Source organism: Chironomus tepperi, unplaced genomic scaffold, assembly GCF_022539635.2.
Source record: "Chironomus tepperi strain 1889 unplaced genomic scaffold, CSIRO-AGI_Ctep_v1 contig_351, whole genome shotgun sequence".
In the NCBI taxonomy this organism is placed as follows: Eukaryota; Metazoa; Arthropoda; class Insecta; order Diptera; family Chironomidae; genus Chironomus; species Chironomus tepperi.
In genome coordinates, this window is record NW_027226473.1 from 124,466 (window position 1) to 144,873 (window position 20,408).

Genomic DNA, 20,408 nt, shown 5'->3' on the forward strand with positions numbered 1-20,408 from the left:
AATTTGAATATGAAACGACAGTTGACATATTCTTAACAGACACAATCGAACCCTTCTAGTTAATTCTATAAATATTCAATTTCTCCTGTAACTGACATGATACCCCTCAGAAGCACTTAACTTCTTTATATCCCTAACGATCTCAAGTTCTGAACATTTTTCCAAACCTTGAGACCATCAAGCCCATCAAAAGAACCAGAATTTTCTTCTTAAGGTTACATCGTTCACAAAAAAAAAATAAAAAAGAATTGAAAATAACGAGATAAACTACAAGAAAATACATTCAGATTCAGATGATTGCTGAATACATTCATATATAAGAACAGGGCTTTATTTAACAAGAGCGTTTGTTTCTTGTCCATGCAAGGAATACAGCGATTGATTTTTTTTTTTGCAAAAAATTTATATATACTGTTTTCCATTCTACCATTTATTTAGCCATGAACTTCGAAGTAGAAGTAAAAAAAAAAAATAAAAATAAAATTCATGAATATCTTTTGCTTCTCCTCATCCGTGTGTTGAACTCAAATTTTAATGCCATTTGTCGCGTTCTTAAAAATCCCCTTAAAAATCGAGTTTTGAATTTAAAATAAGATACACACAAGAGTGAGAGGGAATAAAATAGATACGAACGTAGGTGGAACGATTTTTGCATACATTTTTCATTTTCTTGATTCTAGATTATCGCCCGTGATGTTTTTTAACTTCTTTTAGTCACATTAAAAAAAAGAAATTGGTTTTTACCGGCATAATAATTCTTGGATCTTTTCACATTTTTACATTGTTCATTGAATTTTTTATTATTATTTAATGTGCATATCATTGTGCTTATTTAAATATTTTTAATGTACACGTTTTCGCGATTACATGGAACTTTCAAACCCATTTTCATTAGAACGACTTAGAGTTTTGTGAATATCAATATTCAGTATTCATAGCTATCAGTGTCAATTATAGCCAATAATGCCTATAAATGGAGTTTTAATGAAATTAAGACGCGTCAGATGACTCAAGTCACTAGAATCATAATATTGGTGAATTTATGTTACATTTGTGACTCAGTCAATAAAATGCCGGTCGATTTACATCTTAATAGCAATTTCCATGCAGAAACTGATATCTGCTCGTCTTGTTGATCAATCTATTCAGTTATACTCTGCTGGATCTATCAAATTTCGCAAATTTTATTCAAATTTCACAATAATAAAGATTATTAAGAGATACCGGAACTTGTACGAATTCTTAGATGACTATAATATTTCATAATACAGAACTAAGTCCATTAAAAATTGCGTTGACATTTTCTTTAACACGATTTTTTGAGTTTCTATTTTTATAAGACTCAAAATTAATTTATTTTTTTATCTATGAAACACAATCTGTAGAAGCGATGGAAATAAATTTATTCGAAATGAAATCTCTGATCATTTTTCATTATTTAAACATAGTTTCTTATTATATGCTAGTCATGTATGAATTATTGCTTCTTCATGTGTATTTATCGATAATAAAAATTAAATCATTTCAATTGAGTTATGTGGAATAGTAAAACATATTAAAATGACATACCTGAATGACGCTAGCTTCAGCAATTGATCATTTAATTACAGTTGATGTTTTTTCCTTGTCTTGTTTACTGGTTGATCCTGGTAATCAATTTTAAATTGAATGTGGTGACAATTTTTACAATAATTCATGATTAAGTGCTAGATTTTATGTTGTTGTTAGACTGGATGATGGTATAGCTGCTTGTTTTACACTAATTTACCATGCTACGGACATGTCGAAATTAGCCGTTATTTTTCGTTTGAATTTCAAAATAACCGTCAAATTTTCACTAATTTTAGTTAATTTTCATTGAATAACAAGGTTTAATTGAACAATTCTTGTTTGTAGATCAATCTTTAGCTAAAATAGATGATTAATAATGTTGAAATTAGACAAAAATATGCAAAAAATTCCAAATTCGACACAAGGTCGACTTTTTTCAAAAATGTCGACTTTTTTCGACACTGAAATGTCCGTAGCATGTAATTTACATTTAATTTAATTAAAATTTGATATTCACTGTTTCTAGGAAAGAAATTTTAAAAAAACACAGTTCAGGGTGTGAATCTAAGTCAACTACGATTTTTAACGAAACAAATTTAAATCCAAAATTTACGTTGCAATTTCAAATTTCAGCCGTTACAAATCTGAAGCATAAAAACATAGCGTGACTATCCTTTAATTATCTCTGAAATACAAAGTAAGTAAATAAGGAGAAAAAGGTAAGTGAAGCTGTGATACCATGTGTCAATAATTGAGCTGTATGCAATCAACTTATTAATCATTGATTCCTTTTTTGAATACCTCATACTCGAAAGTAAATTTATTCTCAACAAAAGTGTATATATATTCAAAAATGGGTATCATGATTAATGCTGATTGTTATATATAGCCTTATTTGTGAAATGGTTACAAACTTGCACCATTAGAGATTTTTATGTCAATTATGAAATTTCCATAAATTAGCCTTTATTCCAAAACGAAAAAAGTTGTTGATTTTTTTTTTTTGGTAATTTTACAAATTATTCTTGATAATAGGCATTTTATCTATATTGAGTAGGTAAAATACGTTACATATATGAATGAAAAGTAAATTCAATCAAATTTTTTTCACGAAAGTAACACATTTAAATTTCTAAGAAATTTTTTTTAATTAATTATAATTAATAGAAATCTTCTAGCGACTTGATGAGAATTGTTAAATTTGATTGATTAATTTGAATTATTCGATGATGGTCCCGGACGTGGTGAATCATCAAGTTTCCTACGTTTCTTTGTTTTATGTGCAGTTAGACTTTCTTGTCCGCTGTCACTTTCCGAACTTGAATCGGAATCTTGATCTGAACTAGAGCTGCTACTTGATGATGACGAGTTACTTGAGCTGTCGGATGCCATTCCTGAACTTTCATTGACATTTATCTTTTCAGCCATTTTTGCTACATCGGGTTCTACTTCCTTCAATATTTTAAGCCATTTTTTGCTTAACTTTGGTCGTCCGCGAACTGTTTTATGCCAAACAACAGGGAAATTTGTTCGACTGCAAAAGTTTTGGGTTACAGCAATTGTATCATCTAAATTCAAGACAACATGCCACCATCCACCAGGCACAAAAACAGTATCACCAGGCTTCTGTAGAATCTCAATTGGTGCATATTCCTTTGGCCAGTCTATTTGCTTACAGCGCGGATAAATCTTGTTAAACCATGTGATTGCCTCATCGCGTTGCTTACCGCCAATCGATGAAGTTACTTTAAGAAGCTCTTTGGGTGTGTTTGTTGGAAATAGACACCAACGTTTATGGCCTCGTACCAATGCGTTCCATGCGCTTGTACCCAGCGGATCGATATGTATTCCTGTGCCTGAAAATGTCAATCAATTATAAATTACACAATATTTTGGTTTATGCTTTAGTTAAGCTTACCAGAACGAGCTGGTCCCATTACAAACCAACGATACGGAGGTCGACGACTTTCGCCAGCATATTTAAAGAGATCATCGCGGAAATATTTAGGAACAATATAGTCATCCAGTAACTTTTTGCGTCTATGATGTTCGCCATAAGACGAATCAAATATGTAAAGTGGTGAATCGTCATTAGACTTTTGCATGTACTCAACGTAATATTTCATCTTCATCTTGACTGAATATCCTTCATTATCCTCACCGCACTTGAACTTTTGATTTCGGTACTTTTTGGCCAATCTTTCCATTGTCTGGAATTATAACAAGTTATTAAGCATATAGCTATAACATACATAAAGCTTTATGTTACCCATTTTGATTGTGCTTTCCATCCTTCCTGAATGTTAGTTATTACACAAGGAATATAAGGTTTTTCATATTGCTCAATAAATTCTTCACAGCTGACATCGGGTCCATAAATACGTGGGCAATTGTCTTCAAATTGAGTGTATGGTTCAAAGTTTTTAGCATAATCTAATTCAGTCCACATATATGTTGAGGCAAGTTCTAGAAACAAGAAGAAAACAGTTCCGATGTAATCAATGACATTCATTAAACTGTAGCATTAATATCCATTTACCTGGTCGAGCCTTCTTCTTGACTTCCTTTATACGCTTCTTAGCACGATGAGAGATTTTAACTTCGTCTTCCTTAGACATTTCTAAATTATTCAAATATTTACTTTTCGGCACTGTCCTAATTTACTTCGTATCACGGCTGCTTATTGTAAAATTCTTTATTTTCTTATGTCTAGTCGTAGATTAATTAGTTGTTAATTGGTCTAATAGATTAAATGGAATTAATGATGGTGAATTAAGCTATAAAATTGAAAAAATTTATTTATCACGTAGACTTTGTATAAATAGGGGGAAAATTGCTTATGGCAGTGATAAAACTTTCTGGATCTTTTGATGTTAAAGCGCATCTATTGCATTAGCAAGGTGGAGCTGCAAATCATGCTAAGCGTATACAAATGAATCTATATCCAATGAATATTAGTTAATTATCCTGTATTTCTTCAAAATAATCAGTAAATCTGTAAGACAAGCCGACAAACTTTTAAAATTCAATCATATTTCCCAAAATGCATGCTAACATTGAAAAATCCATCAAAACCTCACAAATGTTTTTTCAAAACCCTACAAATTAAAATTCGGCCGTTATTTTTTGAAAACAGTAAACAAGAAAACTTGAGCGGTCAAAAAATTAATAATTCTATATTTTTACGCTATTTCTAAGCTAATAATCCTTAATTATAATCTATAATACCAAATAAGTTGAAATAATGTACATCAAGTCGATAGTCATTGATGGATTCAAGTCTTATGGACGAAGAACAGAAGTTAATGGATTTGGTAAGTTTTGTTTTGTGGAATTTCTTAAATATTTAGTGAATTGTGCATAGATAGTAGCTTATTAGTTAACACAATAGCTGATAACACAAGATAGAATCATTTGAGCAAAACGGAAATAATGTTTTATGTCTCTAAATTAATATTTTCATATAGACAAAGAATTCAATGCAATCACTGGATTAAACGGAACTGGAAAGTCAAACATCCTCGACAGTATATGCTTTGTCTTAGGAATATCCAATCTTTCTCACGTAAGGTTATTAAAACTTTATTTTCATAGCAGCTAATTAATTTCATATACTTTTTAAGGTTCGCGCCAATTCACTTCAAGATCTCGTCTACAAGAGTGGACAGGCAGGCGTTACAAAAGCAACAGTTACAATCAACTTTGATAACAGCAACAAGAACCAGTGTCCAATTGGATATGAAAATTGTAAGGAAATTTCAGTTGCACGTCAAATTGTCGTCGGTGGAAAGGGAAAGTACATGATCAACGGCAAAAATGCTCAATACAAGCAAATCCAAGACTTTTTCTGTTCCGTTCAATTGAATGTCAATAATCCAAACTTCCTTATTATGCAAGGACGTATCACAAAAGTTTTAAACATGAAACCACCAGAAATTCTATCAATGATCGAAGAAGCTGCTGGAACTAGCATGTATGAGTCAAAGAGAGAAAAATCCATGTCTTTAATCCAGAAAAAGGATGCAAAACTTGATGAACTTAATTCATTGATCAGGGACGACATCCAGCCTAAATTAGACAAATTGCGTAAGGATCAGCAACAATATATTGAGTATCAGAAAGTGTGTCGTGATGTTGAGAATCTTACAAGAATCCACATATCCTACAAGTATCTCCAGTGCCGTAAAAATATCGAAAATTGTGAAAATACAATTCAGAATCTTACGGATGCCATTGAAAATAATAAGGCAACGATTGAGAAAGATCACGAAGAGATTAAGGAAATTGAAGTTAAAGTCCAGGAAATTCAGGAAGCACTAGATAATGTAAGTGATTGATTATATATTTGGACTATCCAAAATATTAATTTTTGTAAATTTACAGCAATCAGGAGGCGACTTGAAGGAGCTTGAAAAAGAACTGGAAGGTCTAAATCAACAAGATGCCAAGCTTAAAGCCACAATCAATGCCACACAAGAGGAAATGAAGAGCGAGCAACGCAAGCTGAAAACATTGGAAAAGAACATCAAAATTGACGAAACGGCACTTGAAAAGAAGGAAAATGAAATGGCACAGGTAAGCTTGCAATTTTTACGTTATTTTATGGACGTCTTAATGACGATTATTGCTTTAGATGGGCGGAACATTCGAGGAACTAAAACAAGGCGAAGCAAATGACTTAAAAGCATTCCAAGTCGCTCAGAAACGCCTTGAAGCTGTTAATATGGGTTTGGCTATCAATGATGATGGAGAAGCAACATCACTTCAGGATCAGTTGACTAGTGAGTATAATTTTCGTTTTATAGCTGATTTTGACATTTCGACCGTTTTTGAAAACAATTAACGGCTTTTCAAAATTTAAATTTTAACCGTTTATGAATTTTTAAAAATTTTGTAACCGTTAATTTTTTGAATTCTTTTAAACCGTTAAACTAATAATTTCAATCTCTTCCAACCAGATGCAAACTCGAAAATTGCCGATGCCAAAAGTACAATCAAGAAGAGCGAAATGGAACTGAAATATTCCAAGCAAACATTGCAAAAGAGAGAAAAGGAAGTAAAGACAAATGACACAGCATACATTAGGGATCAAGAAGTTATCAACAATACAGACAAGGAAATTAAGAATCTCGAAAATCAGCTGAAGAAAATAACATATCAAGATGGTGAAATTGAGGCACTGATGGAAAAGAAGGACGAGCTGACTCGAGAATGCAGAGCAATGCGTCAAAATATCGACCGTCAAAATGGCTCAAAATTCGACTTCCAATATAATGATCCAATTCCAAATTGGGACAAAAGACGTGTTAAAGGACTTGTCGCTAATTGCATTCGTGTTAAGGATCAGAAATATTCTCGTGCATTGTCAAGCATGATTGGTGGAAGTTGGAGGAATGTCATAACAGACAACGATGAAACTGGCAAGTTACTGCTGGAAAGAGGAAATTTAGTCAATCGTGTCACAATCATTCCTTTAAATAAGATCACAGCACGTACAATTGACAATCATACAGTCAATCTAGCCCAAAAGTTGGTCGGCAAGGAAAATGCAATTCCAGCAATTGACTTGATTGAGTATGACAAGGAAGTTGAGCCAGCAATGAAATATCTTTTCGGAAGTGCCTTCATCTGTAAAGACATGGAATCAGCTAAGAAAGTCACATATCATAGAGATATCTCAAGACAATGCTATACACTCGATGGAGATGAAATGTCACCAAGTGGAGCATTGTCAGGTGGTGCTGTTGCTGTTGGTCCACCAATTCTAGAGGAAGTAACTCGTGTCAATAACATGAAGAATGAGCTGAACACAAAACTTCGTGAAATTCAGGAAATAACGAAGAAAATCGACAGTCTTCAAAGTATTGCAATGCAGTACAGAAATGTTAAGGAAAAGCTAGAAACCTTCCAGATCCAAATGAGAGCAGCCAAGGAGAGAATCCAATCGACGGCATTCCAACAAGATCAAGATGAAATTAATGAATTAAAGACCAAAATTGAGACATTAACAAAAACAATTGAGGAATGTCAGAATACACTCGTCACTAATGAAGCAAAAGTCAAGGATTTGACATCAAAATTAGCCGATTCTAAAGGACATCGAGAACGAGAACTGAAAAATGCAGAAACGGAACTGAAAAAGGCCAAACAAAAACATGAACAGTCACAGAAAAATTGGAAGAAACGTGAGCAGCAATATGAGACAATGAAGCTTGAAATTGAGGAATTAAAGAAGACAATAGCTGAAAGTAAGGAACAAGTCATTCAAATGGAGAAAAATATTGAGGAATTCCAGAAGAAAATTGATGAGACCAGCAACAGCGACGGTGACTTGAAGAAACGAACAGAAGAACTAAAAGCACAAATTAAGGCACAAAAGGATGAAATATCAGCACAGAACAAAGAAATTCGTACCAAAACACACCGAAAAGAGAAATTACTGAAACAAATTCAGGAACTGGAATTGGACATAAAGAAGAAGGAAAATGAAATTGTTAAAGTCAGGGCTGACAATACTGATGGATATAACAAGATTGCAGCATTAGAAGAGAAATATCCATGGATACCTGAAGACAAAGATCATTTTGGAGCTAGAAACACAAGATATGATTATAGTAAGGAAGATCCACAACAAGCAGGTCAAAAACTCCAAAAATTACAAGAAAATAAGGAAAAATTAAGCAGAAATATCAACCAGGAAGCCATGATGCTGTTAGAGAAGGAAGAAGAGCATTACAAAAAGATTATGGACAGACGATCAAAAGTCGAGGATGACAAGAAGAAGATTTTGGACAGCATCAAGAATATGGACACAAAGAAAGTTGAGAATCTCAAAAAAGCATGGGAAGTTGTCAATCACAATTTTGGTTCCATTTTTACAACTTTACTGCCAGGCGCACAAGCAAAATTAGATCCACCAGAAGGACAGAACTTCCTCAAAGGACTGGAAGTTAAGGTTGGCTTTAATGGCATTTGGAAGGAGTCATTGACGGAATTAAGCGGTGGTCAAAGATCTCTCGTTGCCTTATCATTAATTTTAGCTATGCTTAAGTACAAACCAGCACCACTATACATTCTCGATGAAGTCGATGCTGCCTTAGACTTGTCACATACCCAGAATATTGGCGGAATGTTAAAAGCACATTTTAAAAATTCACAATTCGTTATTGTGTCACTTAAGGATGGAATGTTCAACAATGCTAATGTGCTGTTCCGGACGAAGTTTGTCGATGGCGTTTCTGGTGTTATGCGGACAGTTAATAAGAGTTAGGTCTTAAGATTTTTATATTTTTTTATTACTTTTTATCGATAAAGACTTTGAAAGCTTCCAAAAAGTGGATTATGGAAGGGATATTTACGTATGCTTGATTCATTGAGATTAATTTCATTGTCTTGAATAAAGTTTGTGCTATTAAACTCTACTCTTGCTTTATAGTCATCAAGTTCATCATTTTTAGTCTCAATTGCACGCTGAAATGAGAAAAATTAAAAAAATATTTTTTAAGGATATCCAAAATTAATTAATTTAAATTTATTTAGGACTAAATATTAAGGATTTCGGAAGAAATCAACATAAATTAGAACAGCGGTAGAAACTATACAGGAGCCTAATGCAAAGTAAAATTTTCTTCTCACATTGAGTGCCTTCATGATCTCTGACTGCTCATTGACTATTCTTTCGTAATCTCGGCATTTTTGGTCTAATTTTGAATATTTTTGAGATAATTCTTCGAATTTCATGCTGAGTTGTTTGTTTTGATTAAGGAGGTCTGACATGTCGCATTCGCTTGTGGTTTCGGATAGTTCCTTTCTGAGAGAGGCTATGAGGTTCTGTGGGATTGAAAAGAGACGGTTATTATTGATTTTTGAATTTAACGGCTTTTAATCATTTGAATCTTGCAAAAATAGTGAGTTTGGTTTTTTGAATTTTTGAAAACCCGTGAAAAAAGTTCAAATTTTTGGAAATTTCCAAAATAATTCAAAATTTTGAAAACCGTCAAAAAAATTCAAACTTTTGAAAACCGTTAAAAAGTTTTAAAATTTTGAAAACCGTTAAAAATTGTTTCCAATTACTCACATTATTCTCTTTGAATGCCTTCTCCATCTCATCACATTGCTTACGAAGCTGTAACTTTTCTATTGATAGCTTTTCAATCATTAAATTTTTACTGATATTTTCTCTTTTGACATCATTAATTCTAGCAAATAATTCTGTGTTTTGTGTCTTAAAGGCACTCAATTCCTCTTCGAGAAGTTTGGTATTATTCGGATTTTCAATGGCTGGCACTTGCTTCATGGTTTTATGTAATTTTCTTTTGGACAATTTTGACCGTACCTTAAGTTCTTCAATCCTTTTTGTATAGTCATCGACCAACTCTTCTGCTTTTCTCTTCTCGTCTTCCTTTTGCTTCTCAAGCAAGTCTATTACATCTAATGCATTGGACATTATTTCCTTCTTTTCAATTAATTCAGCTTTTAATGCTTCATTCTCAACGACTAAATCAAAATATTCCTTTTCATCGATATTTGTTATTTCCGGCATTTTTGTGCTTCCGTCACGATTTTGTTCAAGAAAATAAATCTTCAGTTTCAGGTTAAAATTCTCTTTTTGAAGGTTTCTCAGTTCCTCTTCAGATTGCCGGACATAATAGACTGGACTTTGTGCTGACGAGGCACGCATTTGAAATTTTCGAATGATAGCATCATCGTCTGACATTTTTGGAGGGATTTTAAGTCTCGAGAAAAATTGTAGAAAAATATTTAACTAATAATTTTAAATCAATGTCAAAGATTGCTAAAATTAAAAAATAACGTCATTTTGAGATTTAAAAATTTAACGAGCTTCTCAAATTCAAATTTTCACAATAAATCCATATTTGTATACCCTTTGAGATCCAGTGAATTAATTCACTAATTAATTTGACCATTAACTTGACCATTTTATAGTCCACTTTAATTAGCCGGTTTATTCGACCACTAACTTGACATTATTTCTCAACTTGCATTATCGAAAGCGCTTCATTTTGTACGGTTTTAAATTGTATAGAAAAATAAAAACATTAAAACAAACAGAACGGGAAGTTATTGATTCATCCGGCAAACGTTAATTAACTTAATACTCATTATTATGATTGTTCCGAAGAAAAAACCTGAAAAGTAAGTTAAAGTTGTGCAGAAAAAATTAAAAACAAAAAATTTATTATCAAAATTTTGTATTTTAGGGATTTAGCGACAGTTCGGTGCCAAAAGTGTTTGGAATATGGACATTACAGCTATGAGTGCAAGAACAAACGTAAAATATTAATGAGAGACAGTCGAACAAAAATTTTAAAGAAGAATTTGGAGCAAAAAACTGAAGAAAAAGTTACAGAGGATAATAAAGAGGAACCGCCAATAAAGAAAAATAAGAAAAGTTCGCCTGCGAATTCAAGGTAAGTGACTATTTGGATAGTGCAACTGGTTTTTTCGATTGATGATTGTGAATTCAGGATTTTCTATGATTCTTGAGTTTCAAGGGCTGGATTTGGTCCAATGACTGAGTCCTGTGCATTTACTGTGTGAAAGGATCTTGAACTAAAATTGACTATCGTATGTCATATCCCAAAATCTAGCAATTCGACTATATTTGACTATCTAGTCTCAAAGCGTCTCAAAACCAGACATATCTAACGTTTCCTCCATATTTCCAGCAGTTCCAGTGATTCGGACTCATCCTCGAGCAGTTCATCATCCAGCGGCAGTAGCGATTCAGAGAGCGACTCATCAACAAGCAGCTCATCGAGCAGTTCATCTAGTTCCTCAGGATAATCATCTGATTCTCTCATCAAAACAATTTTTTTAAGGCTTTAAGTTTTAAGTATGTACAAACAAAAGGAATTTAAAATTTTTAATCTTTTTATTTTGGATTGAAATACAATCGACATTTTAACGTGCAAATTAATTTACTTCTTTCGTCGATTATTATCTATTGTTTGTGTTATTGGTGCTGGAAATCCTTTCTTCTTTAAATCTTCAAAGTAATATAGAATCATGTCTGTTCGTTCGCGCGGCATGTGCTCCAATACTAAATATCTGTAATTAAAATTTAATTATTACTGAGTCACAATTGGCTATTTCCTATTCACTCACCGTTTATCATTCTTCAATATATCTTCAATTTCTTTTAAATGATTATGATTTTCTTTATATTGGTCATAACTCTTGTGAGTAATCAATTTGCATTCCTGCAAAAGCTCTTTAAACTCGGATTTTGCATTTGCTGTTTTGTCTCTTATGTAGTCTCTGAATTCTCGTTCGCACTGAAATTGGATATGAATCATTAATTGATTGTCATTAATTAATAATTGCTCTGAATTCGTTGCTGCTGCATGAAACTCTTTTAAAAAAGTAACGGCTTTTTAGATTTCAAATTTTATGAGTTTGTCTAAATTCAAATTTTTGAAAACCGTTAAAAATTCAAATTTTTGAAAACCGCTAAAAATTTAAATTTTTGAAAATTTTCAATGCATAGCAGTCATAAGCAATCAATTATCCTTACCTTATCAGAATTTCCAAACTTAGAGTAACGTGGATCGTCACGAGTTAAACGCTTAATTTCCTTCCATGAACTAGTCAGTTCCAATGTTGTAATTTCTTCAAGCATTTCACGGAACTTGTCCCGCTTCTTCTTTGCCAACATGTTGATATGATCATTGAACAGCCTTTCCCGTTCTTCACGCTCTAAATCAGAATCATATCGATGATCCTTTTTCAACAATTTCTTTGCTTCCTTCCATGTCAAGTCTGGATTTCGCACCAAGTCAGCTAAAAGAGCACCAAAGTTTCTTATAGCTTCATCGTGCTTATGATGCTGTCGTTCCTTATCACGATCTCTCAAATGTTCAGCCAGCTTCAATTGAACTTGCTTTTCACGCTCTTTAATGCTCGCTTCTGCACGCTGTTGACGTTCCTTATCTTTTCGAACCTTTTCAGTTTCACTGTCTTCATCAGTGCCTGAATGTTCGCCATCTTCTTGATCTTTCTCACTTTCAGATCCAGACTTGTCAATTTCCATTTCAGACTTGATATCATCATCATCAATTTCCATGTCTGTTGGCTTATTTTCATCATTCTTTTCCGGCGATTCCTTTACAATTTTGACTGAATCATCGTTGCTCTTATTTCCATTATCATTATTACTGTTTATTGACTCATTACGATGACGATCCTTATCCTTTGACTTCTTTTTCTTTTCCTTCTTTTCAGACTTTTTAGCTTTTTTGGACTTTTCCTTCTTTCGTTCCTCCTTCAACATCTTGACATATTCATAAAAATAATCTTCACGTTGAATTGAATCTACGATGGCCTTATACCTTGGATCTTGATCCAATTTCTTCTTTATATCCATCCAATGTGAATGTCGATCGATTTCTGAATGTGACTTTAATAAGTCAAAGAAGTCCTTACGAATCTAGTCATTGATAAACGAGATTGGGAAGAATAGAACATCAATAAAAATAATAATGACAGTGACATGCTTAATATCTAATTGACTTAGGAACTAAATTCAAAATTGTTCGAAAATTTTCACTTAATTATTGGCATTAAATGAACATTCTCATTCCTGGAAGAAAATTGATTAGCTGCTGAAAGAGAAGGTCACATTAAGTCTCGATAATGGAACACGTAATTTGCATAGAAGTTGTACACGGAACTAGTTCTTATGGTTTTGACTTTTCGTTAAATTTTTCTCAAAAAACTTCGTTAAGCTTTTGAATTTTTGAAATCCGTTAAATTTTTGAATTTTAGAAAACCGTTATTTTGCAAGTTCTTTTAAATTTCGCAATTCTGACAATAAATCAAGTCAAAAGCGTCAATTGACTAAAAGAACCATTAGAACATAAAGATTTCAAGCATTTTCCTTCTCAAACATCATCAATTCTTCAGAAAATACTCTATTCATTCCGTATAGTCACTTCTAATGCATAATATATCATAATAAAATATTTATAGTTCTGCAGAGCATGAGTTTTGTGATCTATACCATTAAAAATAGTATTTTATATTCTTCGTCTAAGAACCCTAGTCATCGTGATGTCCTGCGACAATATTATTTGAGGACGACAGCATCTCTCTGATTCTAACCGACACCGGTTTTGTTGGATGTAGATTAACAAATTACTGAATTTTCAAGGATAAGTGGTAGTATGTTGTAATTACAGTAATCTGTATAACCATCGACGTAGAATATATTTTTTAGAATAAATAACAACAATGAATAGTAAAATTAAAAAATCATTAAACTAAGGAAAACACAAAATGATGAACTTTGATAGAGATTTAGATATTTTTTGGTCATTTTTTTTAAAGGATATGCTTAAAAGCTTCATTATTTGTGACTTTACACAACATAAAATTTCACACAAAAAAATCGTGTATTGATGAATGAATTGACAAGTAAAAAAATAGGTTGAGTGTGAAATTCCATTCGTGCACAAAAGTTAGAAAATCTTCTTTCTTTTTTTATATCATTTTCTCTTAAATTTGAAGTCATATAGCTCACCTGTTCCTTCTTAAGATGTTTCTCGTCCTTCTCACGGCGTCTTAATTCGCTTAAGAAATCATTAAAAAGATTTTCACGTTCTCGCATTTTTTCAATACCTTTATAGCGCTCTTCGCGGCTATATCGAGAGCAAAAGTCTGAAAAGTTTGACCTAAAATTAAAGAAAAATATTTGTTTTAACGGCTTTTCAAAATTTAAATTTCAACGGTTTTCAAAAATTTAAATTTCAACAGTTTTCAAAATTTTAAACCAATTTTTTGACAATTTTCAAATTATAAAAACACGTTAGCAACCCACCTTGAATGCAAATTTGCTTCCTCCATTAAGGCTTTAAAGTCATCACGTTTCTTCTGTGCCTTAAATCTCTTTTCACGTCTCTCATCTTCAGCACGATCCTTGACATATTTCTCAAATACCTGTTTTCGTTCTTTGCTTGCAAGAAGTAAATAACGTTGATCAAATACAATTTTATGTAATTCCTTTTCCCATGTTGAAAATGCTGAAACTTCCTTTTCCTTTAACATTTCCTTGAATTGTTTAACTCTTACTTCCAATGGAATTTGTGCTCTTTCCTTTGCAGCCTTTAATTCAGCTTCAACTGCTGGATCCTTAACAACATCGACTTTCTTCTCGACAATTGGTGGTGCATTTTGGATTTTTACTGGAACTGCTATTTGTTCTGTAAAGACTATTAGAATTAGTAACTAAACATAGGACATAATATGTCACAAATTACCTTCGACTTTTGATTTCTTTGACGGAACTTCCTCATCTTCTTCATCCTCTTCGCTGCTCTTCTCCGATTCCACTTTTGTACCTGGATTATTAGCTTTTTCACTAACCTGTACCTCTTCCTTTACATTACCATCCTTTTTCAGTTGATTAGGTATTTCTCCAACTGCTTTATCGACATCAGGACGTCCTGTATTAAGAAAATAATCATTTTTTGAAGATGTTGGACATAAATAATGTTAAAGACTTGCTTACCGACAAGATCTTGAGGTCTTTCCCAGACACTTGTTCGTGACGATGGATTGTAGAAGAAAACTCGACTATCTCCAGTCCAGACAACGCACCATGGTGTTCCTGTACAAATTAAATTATTAAAAATCCAGAAATTAAGCATGAATAGAATCAAAATTTACCTGCGATTGGAGTACTCGAAATTGGTCGAGTTTTATCTTGCGGTTTTGGTGGCAATTTTGCCTTTTCCATTTCCTCCTTACGCTTGCGATCTTTTTCACCTGGATCAGCAACTTCAATTGGAGGCTTAGTCATCAAAGCTCCTGGTTTGACCATATTTCCTGCAGAATCAAACGTTATACTACCTTGACTTGATGTCATTGGCGGTTGTTGATGCATAAACGCTGCTCTGGCTTCATCAAGTTCTCTCAATGCTTGTGGACGTTCCCAAACACTCTCTCCGCGTGCAGAACTGAAGTAATAAGGTCTACCATCTGGTGCACGATGTTCTGTCCATTCAGCTGCTTTTGCAAGAATTTTTGGATCAATTCGATTGTCAAACATTTTTGCTGGATCATTTGGTGGTTGCCATTGTGGAAATGGTGCATTAAAATGAGGAGGAGCATGCATTCCGAATGGTGAGACATTTGCATTAAATGATGGCATAAATGGAGGCATTTGCTGAGTTGGTGGTGGCAAATGTGTATTATGCTCCAATAAGTTTGGCGGCATCATTCTGAAAAGGAAGAAGTAATTAAGTCACAAAAGTTTAGAAACCACAAATTCATTAAATCTCACGTCATTTTGGGATCCTTCATTTGATCAGGTCTTTGTTGTTCCATTGGTCTCATTTGTTGTCTAGTATATGCTTCAAACTCAGCCTGCGTCATGACTTTAATATTCGGACCATCTGGACGATTCCAAGTGGTTTCGCGTGTTACAGCATGATAAAAATAGGACTTATTGTCACCAGTTTTCGTCTCAACCCACAATTCTTGTTGCTAATGAATTATTAATCATGTTTAATATGTACATACATACGAAATTAAGTGTTTAATTAAATCTTACCATTTGTTGAGGGGGTTGTTGTGGTGGTGGTAAGCCAGTTTGATGAGGATTCCAATTGTTTGGACCTGCTATTCTCCCTCCTCTATGACCTTTCCCACGATTACTTCCTCGATTGCTATTATTAGGAACAAATCGATTTTCACTCTGAACTGGAGGTTGTTGGGAAGTTACTGGTTGATTGATTGGCGGCTGGTTATCGTTATTCTCATTGTTCCAACCACTAAAATAGGTGACAAAAAGTTAGTTAAATGCAATTTAATCATAGAAATATTAATAAATAATGCTTTTTCATACGAAATATTGAAAGAAAAACTCACTTTTCAAAATCCTCTGTAAAGTCGTTGGAAAATACATTTTCCTCTTGTTCTCCATTGTCAATAGCACTTGTACCTTCGTCTAAATCCATTTCATTAACTAAGAGACGTCAAAAACTTGTACTTTATGCTATTTAATTAAAAATATTAAAATTTTCACATTCGCCTTATTTTTAACTCTCAAAATTAATGATTTCGACTTGTATGATAGTAAACATTGAAAGAGTAGGAAACTTTGTTTATTTAAAGCGCACTTATTGTGAACTTTTTGATGATAAATGAAGCACAGGTGCTAAAAGTTTGTTAAATTAATTTATAATAATAATAAAAACTTTAACAGTTTTTAAAAATTCAAAAAATATGTAATCGGGACAGTCGGACAAAATTGATCAAAATAAATGCTCGGAAAATTTGGCTAAGAAAACACATCGTAGTTGACCTCCCCGAATTTTTGTATCGATTTAAAAAAAATTGTCCAAAAAAATCAGCGAAAATTAAAGAATTTTCTTTCTTGACGATATTTGTGTTTTTAGTTAATTTAAATTTTAATCTTTTGACGCCGGTGTTTAAAATAAAGTAAGTTTAATTGAAGAAAAGTGAATTTAACGTTATTACGCATGAATTATTCATGAAAAATTGAGCAAATAAGATTGAACAAGAAAAAAATCTGTGAAAATTCCAGCAAACTAAACGAGACAATGGAAATATCCTTATATTGATCAATATCTAGTTGAAGGATTTTTCCTATTCAGTGTTAATTGTATTTTTCTAAAAATAATATCATTCAATATTGTTCCGGCGAGTTTGAATTTTTATTATAAAGACGGACTTTTTTATATTCATTAAGCTAGACTTGCTGCATAAGTTTATTGGAAAAAAAAAGTTTGTACAATGTCTCGTTTATGTTTATTATAGTTATTGTCGTAGGGAAAACAAAAAAATTTCCCTATTATGGATATTCGACATGATTTTTTATCAAATAAACGCAATCTTTAATATTGGTATTAACTTTATTTTACATTTACAATTTTCAAGGGTGGGTTCCGAGTGACTGAAAATCAATAAAAGTGAAAAAAAGGAGAGGAAAATTTTTTTTTTCTCTGTATTTTAATTTGTTGTTGCAACATTTAATTTGCGTTTTACAAAACTAAATATCTTGTTGAATTGATCCTGAGCCAAAAAAATATTAATATGAAGCCTTTCAGTTTTGTGTATCTAATTAAGGCATAAAAAATATTTTTTTGTTTCGTTCATTCGGTATTTTAGCACTGAAGGAAAATGAATGTAAACGAGCAGCATGATATTGTGAAAAAATCCTTATCGCAATTCATCAAGAAAAATATCCCGGGTGCAAACTTGAAGGTTCTCGACGAAGTCGTCTTGGAATACGTTATATCAATCCTTGAGGAAGCATCTCAAGATGAAAGCTTTGATGTCGAAGGTAAATTACATACTTTAACTATTTTCAAGTGTTTTGGACCGAATGACCACAATCAGTCTGTCCATTAATTCCAATAAGTATCTCTAATTTCCTTTCTTTCTCCCATATTCAGCCTTTCAAGAAATGATGTCGGCATATTTTGCTGATTTTGCCAAAATTGATCCGGCCGTCATTTGTTCATGGATCTTCGAACTTGAATCTCAATTATCTAAATTAGACGAGCCAAAAGAAAATGGAAAGCCAATTCTCAGCTTCGAGTAAGAAAATTGTCTATTTTTATTAGATATCCAATAAAACTTATCTCATTTATTATTAAAATGATATAGGACATTGAGATTGTCAGACTTGATTCCGGAGGAGAAATTGAAAGGTCGTCCATTAAACACGTCAAATACATCGAATGAATCTGTGGAAACAAACAGTCATGTCAAGAGAATTCAACATTTGTCTGAGACAAGTGATGGCAGTGGATCAACAGACAGCAATTGTGACATATTTTTGGAAGATTGTGAACGTTTACATGAAATGTTTCCCGAAAGTACATCGATGGAAATTAAGTATTGCATGACAATTGCAAATGGTGAAATTGACCGTGCTCGTCAAATCATCATGCATCGTCAAGAATCAGGCCAAAGTTTTTACAATTCTGGACGCACTAATATTAAGCATTCCAATAAAGTTGTCGACGAAAAGGAATTGAAGAATCGTATCATTGAAAGGTATAGCAATGATGTCACGAACTATGAATATAGCTGGTTAAGTCCGAGCATTACCTTGTCAAGTGTGCAGCTCGGGCTCAAGCTCTAGTCATAGGTTACCATGTTTTTGTCATTAATATTATTGATTAAATTTAATTCTAATAATTGTCAATTTATTTAATTTCGTCTAGATACTCATACGTCGATCAAAACGAAGCAAAGCAAGAACATCGTCCATTCATTCCGAAAGTCGAACCGAAAAAGATGATACGATATCGAGATAACAAGATTGTGTCATTGAAAGGTGAACGTTATACGGAAAATGATGGTGAACTTCGTAAGCCAAAAAAGGTTCAACCGTAACAAAACGCTTTTATTGTGCGGAAACATCAAAATTTGACATCCTTTATGTATACAATTATGTATACCATTCATATAGTGTTTATGTGTGTCCCAATACTGATGATTCTTGATGTTTACCCATTTTCATTCTTAACTAAACGAATGATCTCAACTTATAATGACAACTATAATAACGATAATGATGATTATCATTACTCAAAAAAATATTTTCCAACAAAATTATCTCATTTCCTATTATACAGCAGTAGTTGTAGTTCAGCACTGTATTTTATAAACTTAATCTTTTCGTCTGTGACACAATCATTCAAATTGAGAATGATATATTCATTTAAATTTGTGATATTTTCGAATTTCATTAAAAGTTCATTTGATGCTAGTCATGATATTCATTTTAAGCACATTTAGTATTTTAATTCAGTTAATTTAAGTTATTATTATTATAAAATTGTATATGTTTTATGTAGTACAAGTCTGTTTAATTTAGGATATTTGACATGTGAAATTTCTGGAAACATTTCCATGTCAATTCTCTGACAATTATTTAATCTTTTTATTTTTTTTTAATCTTTTTGAAAAAATGTACTATTTTTGACAAGATGTGACGACTTTATGGACTATTGATGGAATCATTTGAGACTTAGATTCATTTTTAATCCGATGGATTAAATATTTAATCCCAGGATTTATTTTTAATCCTCGGGTTAATGTTAATCTTTTTAAATTTGCCGTACTTGAAAATATCAAATTACATCTCAATCCTTTATAAATTCATCATTATTCCTTAATGTCGCTCATGTCTTGATATTTTTTATATGAATTGTTTAAAAAAATCAATGAAAATGTCACAAATTTAAGTGAATAATGTATGTCAAAGACATAAAAAATTTAATAATTATTATTGAATGTAGTTTCGTAGAGACTGTGTATGTTATTAACCATTATCTTGAATGGTTTTAGTATTTCCCCCCTAAAGGATACAAAAATGAAAAAACAAACAAATTAAGCTCAAAATGCATTTTAAAGTTAATATATCCCCAAAAAGAATTGTGTATAAAATTTATTTTAGACTTTATTTCTTGTGATTTATCATAAAAAGTATATATATTTTATTGCATAATATTTAAGTTAACTTACAAACAAAGGACAGTGAATGAAAGACATTTTTTTGCTTTATAATTTAACTTATTTTAAAGACTTTTTTTTTTTTTGATTTTTTGTGAAAAGAATAAATCTCAAGGGTTAAGATTAGGAAACAGCTCCTATTAAGTGGATTGAATGATATTACAAAAATAAAATAAATTAATTTAATTATATCTTAAGATACTTAATTGATACATTTTTTGACCATAAACAAATTGTTCTTTAGAATTCTCATACTTCTCAACATAAATATTAACTCAATAATAAAAAAATGGGCATATCCTTCTTTGTCAAAAAATAATACTCTATTTTAGAGATCAAAGTCGACT

The 20,408-nt window shown here is 32.2% G+C and overlaps 6 protein-coding genes across 8 annotated transcripts; 3 read left to right on the forward strand and 3 right to left on the reverse strand.

Moving 5' to 3' along the window:
* Window positions 1-2,537: 2,537 nt before the first annotated feature.
* JMJD6 (Bifunctional arginine demethylase and lysyl-hydroxylase PSR) lies at window positions 2,538-4,393 on the reverse strand. Its single transcript, XM_070645145.1, has 4 exons — window positions 4,091-4,393; window positions 3,821-4,017; window positions 3,470-3,761; window positions 2,538-3,407 (listed from the first exon to the last, which is right to left on the reverse strand). The coding sequence occupies exons 1-4, from the start codon at window positions 4,167-4,169 to the stop codon at window positions 2,761-2,763; spliced, it is 1,215 nt and encodes a 404-aa protein (XP_070501246.1). The 5' UTR covers window positions 4,170-4,393; the 3' UTR covers window positions 2,538-2,760.
* A 301-nt stretch (window positions 4,394-4,694) lies between these two features.
* On the forward strand, window positions 4,695-8,972 carry SMC2 (structural maintenance of chromosomes 2). Its single transcript, XM_070645177.1, has 6 exons — window positions 4,695-4,865; window positions 5,019-5,116; window positions 5,175-5,876; window positions 5,935-6,126; window positions 6,185-6,332; window positions 6,510-8,972. Exons 1-6 carry the CDS (start codon window positions 4,796-4,798, stop codon window positions 8,819-8,821), a joined length of 3,522 nt encoding a protein of 1,173 aa, XP_070501278.1. The 5' UTR covers window positions 4,695-4,795; the 3' UTR covers window positions 8,822-8,972.
* On the reverse strand, window positions 8,854-10,297 carry LOC139094210 (CDK5 regulatory subunit-associated protein 2-like). Its single transcript, XM_070645186.1, has 3 exons — window positions 9,629-10,297; window positions 9,187-9,381; window positions 8,854-9,021 (listed from the first exon to the last, which is right to left on the reverse strand). Exons 1-3 carry the CDS (start codon window positions 10,265-10,267, stop codon window positions 8,854-8,856), a joined length of 1,002 nt encoding a protein of 333 aa, XP_070501287.1. The 5' UTR covers window positions 10,268-10,297.
* A 229-nt stretch (window positions 10,298-10,526) lies between these two features.
* LOC139094183 (zinc finger CCHC domain-containing protein 10-like) lies at window positions 10,527-11,487 on the forward strand. 2 transcript variants are annotated; one of them, XM_070645157.1, is made up of 3 exons: window positions 10,527-10,707; window positions 10,773-10,982; window positions 11,244-11,487. In XM_070645157.1, the coding sequence occupies exons 1-3, from the start codon at window positions 10,679-10,681 to the stop codon at window positions 11,356-11,358; spliced, it is 354 nt and encodes a 117-aa protein (XP_070501258.1). In that variant the 5' UTR covers window positions 10,527-10,678; the 3' UTR covers window positions 11,359-11,487. The 2 variants fall into 2 exon arrangements, with proteins under 2 accessions (XP_070501258.1, XP_070501257.1); XM_070645156.1 differs by having other exon boundaries at window positions 10,539-10,707; window positions 11,241-11,487.
* Window positions 11,297-20,380, forward strand: LOC139094182 (CUE domain-containing protein 2-A). 2 transcript variants are annotated; one of them, XM_070645155.1, is made up of 5 exons: window positions 11,297-11,407; window positions 17,704-17,878; window positions 17,991-18,135; window positions 18,205-18,597; window positions 18,768-20,380. In XM_070645155.1, exons 2-5 carry the CDS (start codon window positions 17,716-17,718, stop codon window positions 18,937-18,939), a joined length of 873 nt encoding a protein of 290 aa, XP_070501256.1. In that variant the 5' UTR covers window positions 11,297-11,407; window positions 17,704-17,715; the 3' UTR covers window positions 18,940-20,380. The 2 variants fall into 2 exon arrangements, with proteins under 2 accessions (XP_070501256.1, XP_070501255.1); XM_070645154.1 differs by lacking the exon at window positions 11,297-11,407 and adding an exon at window positions 14,362-17,013.
* On the reverse strand, window positions 11,428-16,631 carry LOC139094180 (transcription elongation regulator 1). The gene is made up of 11 exons (XM_070645152.1): window positions 16,441-16,631; window positions 16,124-16,343; window positions 15,854-16,056; window positions 15,238-15,791; window positions 15,080-15,178; window positions 14,829-15,014; window positions 14,390-14,771; window positions 14,093-14,243; window positions 12,089-13,000; window positions 11,680-11,849; window positions 11,428-11,622 (listed from the first exon to the last, which is right to left on the reverse strand). The coding sequence occupies exons 1-11, from the start codon at window positions 16,527-16,529 to the stop codon at window positions 11,493-11,495; spliced, it is 3,096 nt and encodes a 1,031-aa protein (XP_070501253.1). The 5' UTR covers window positions 16,530-16,631; the 3' UTR covers window positions 11,428-11,492.
* Window positions 20,381-20,408: the final 28 nt, after the last annotated feature.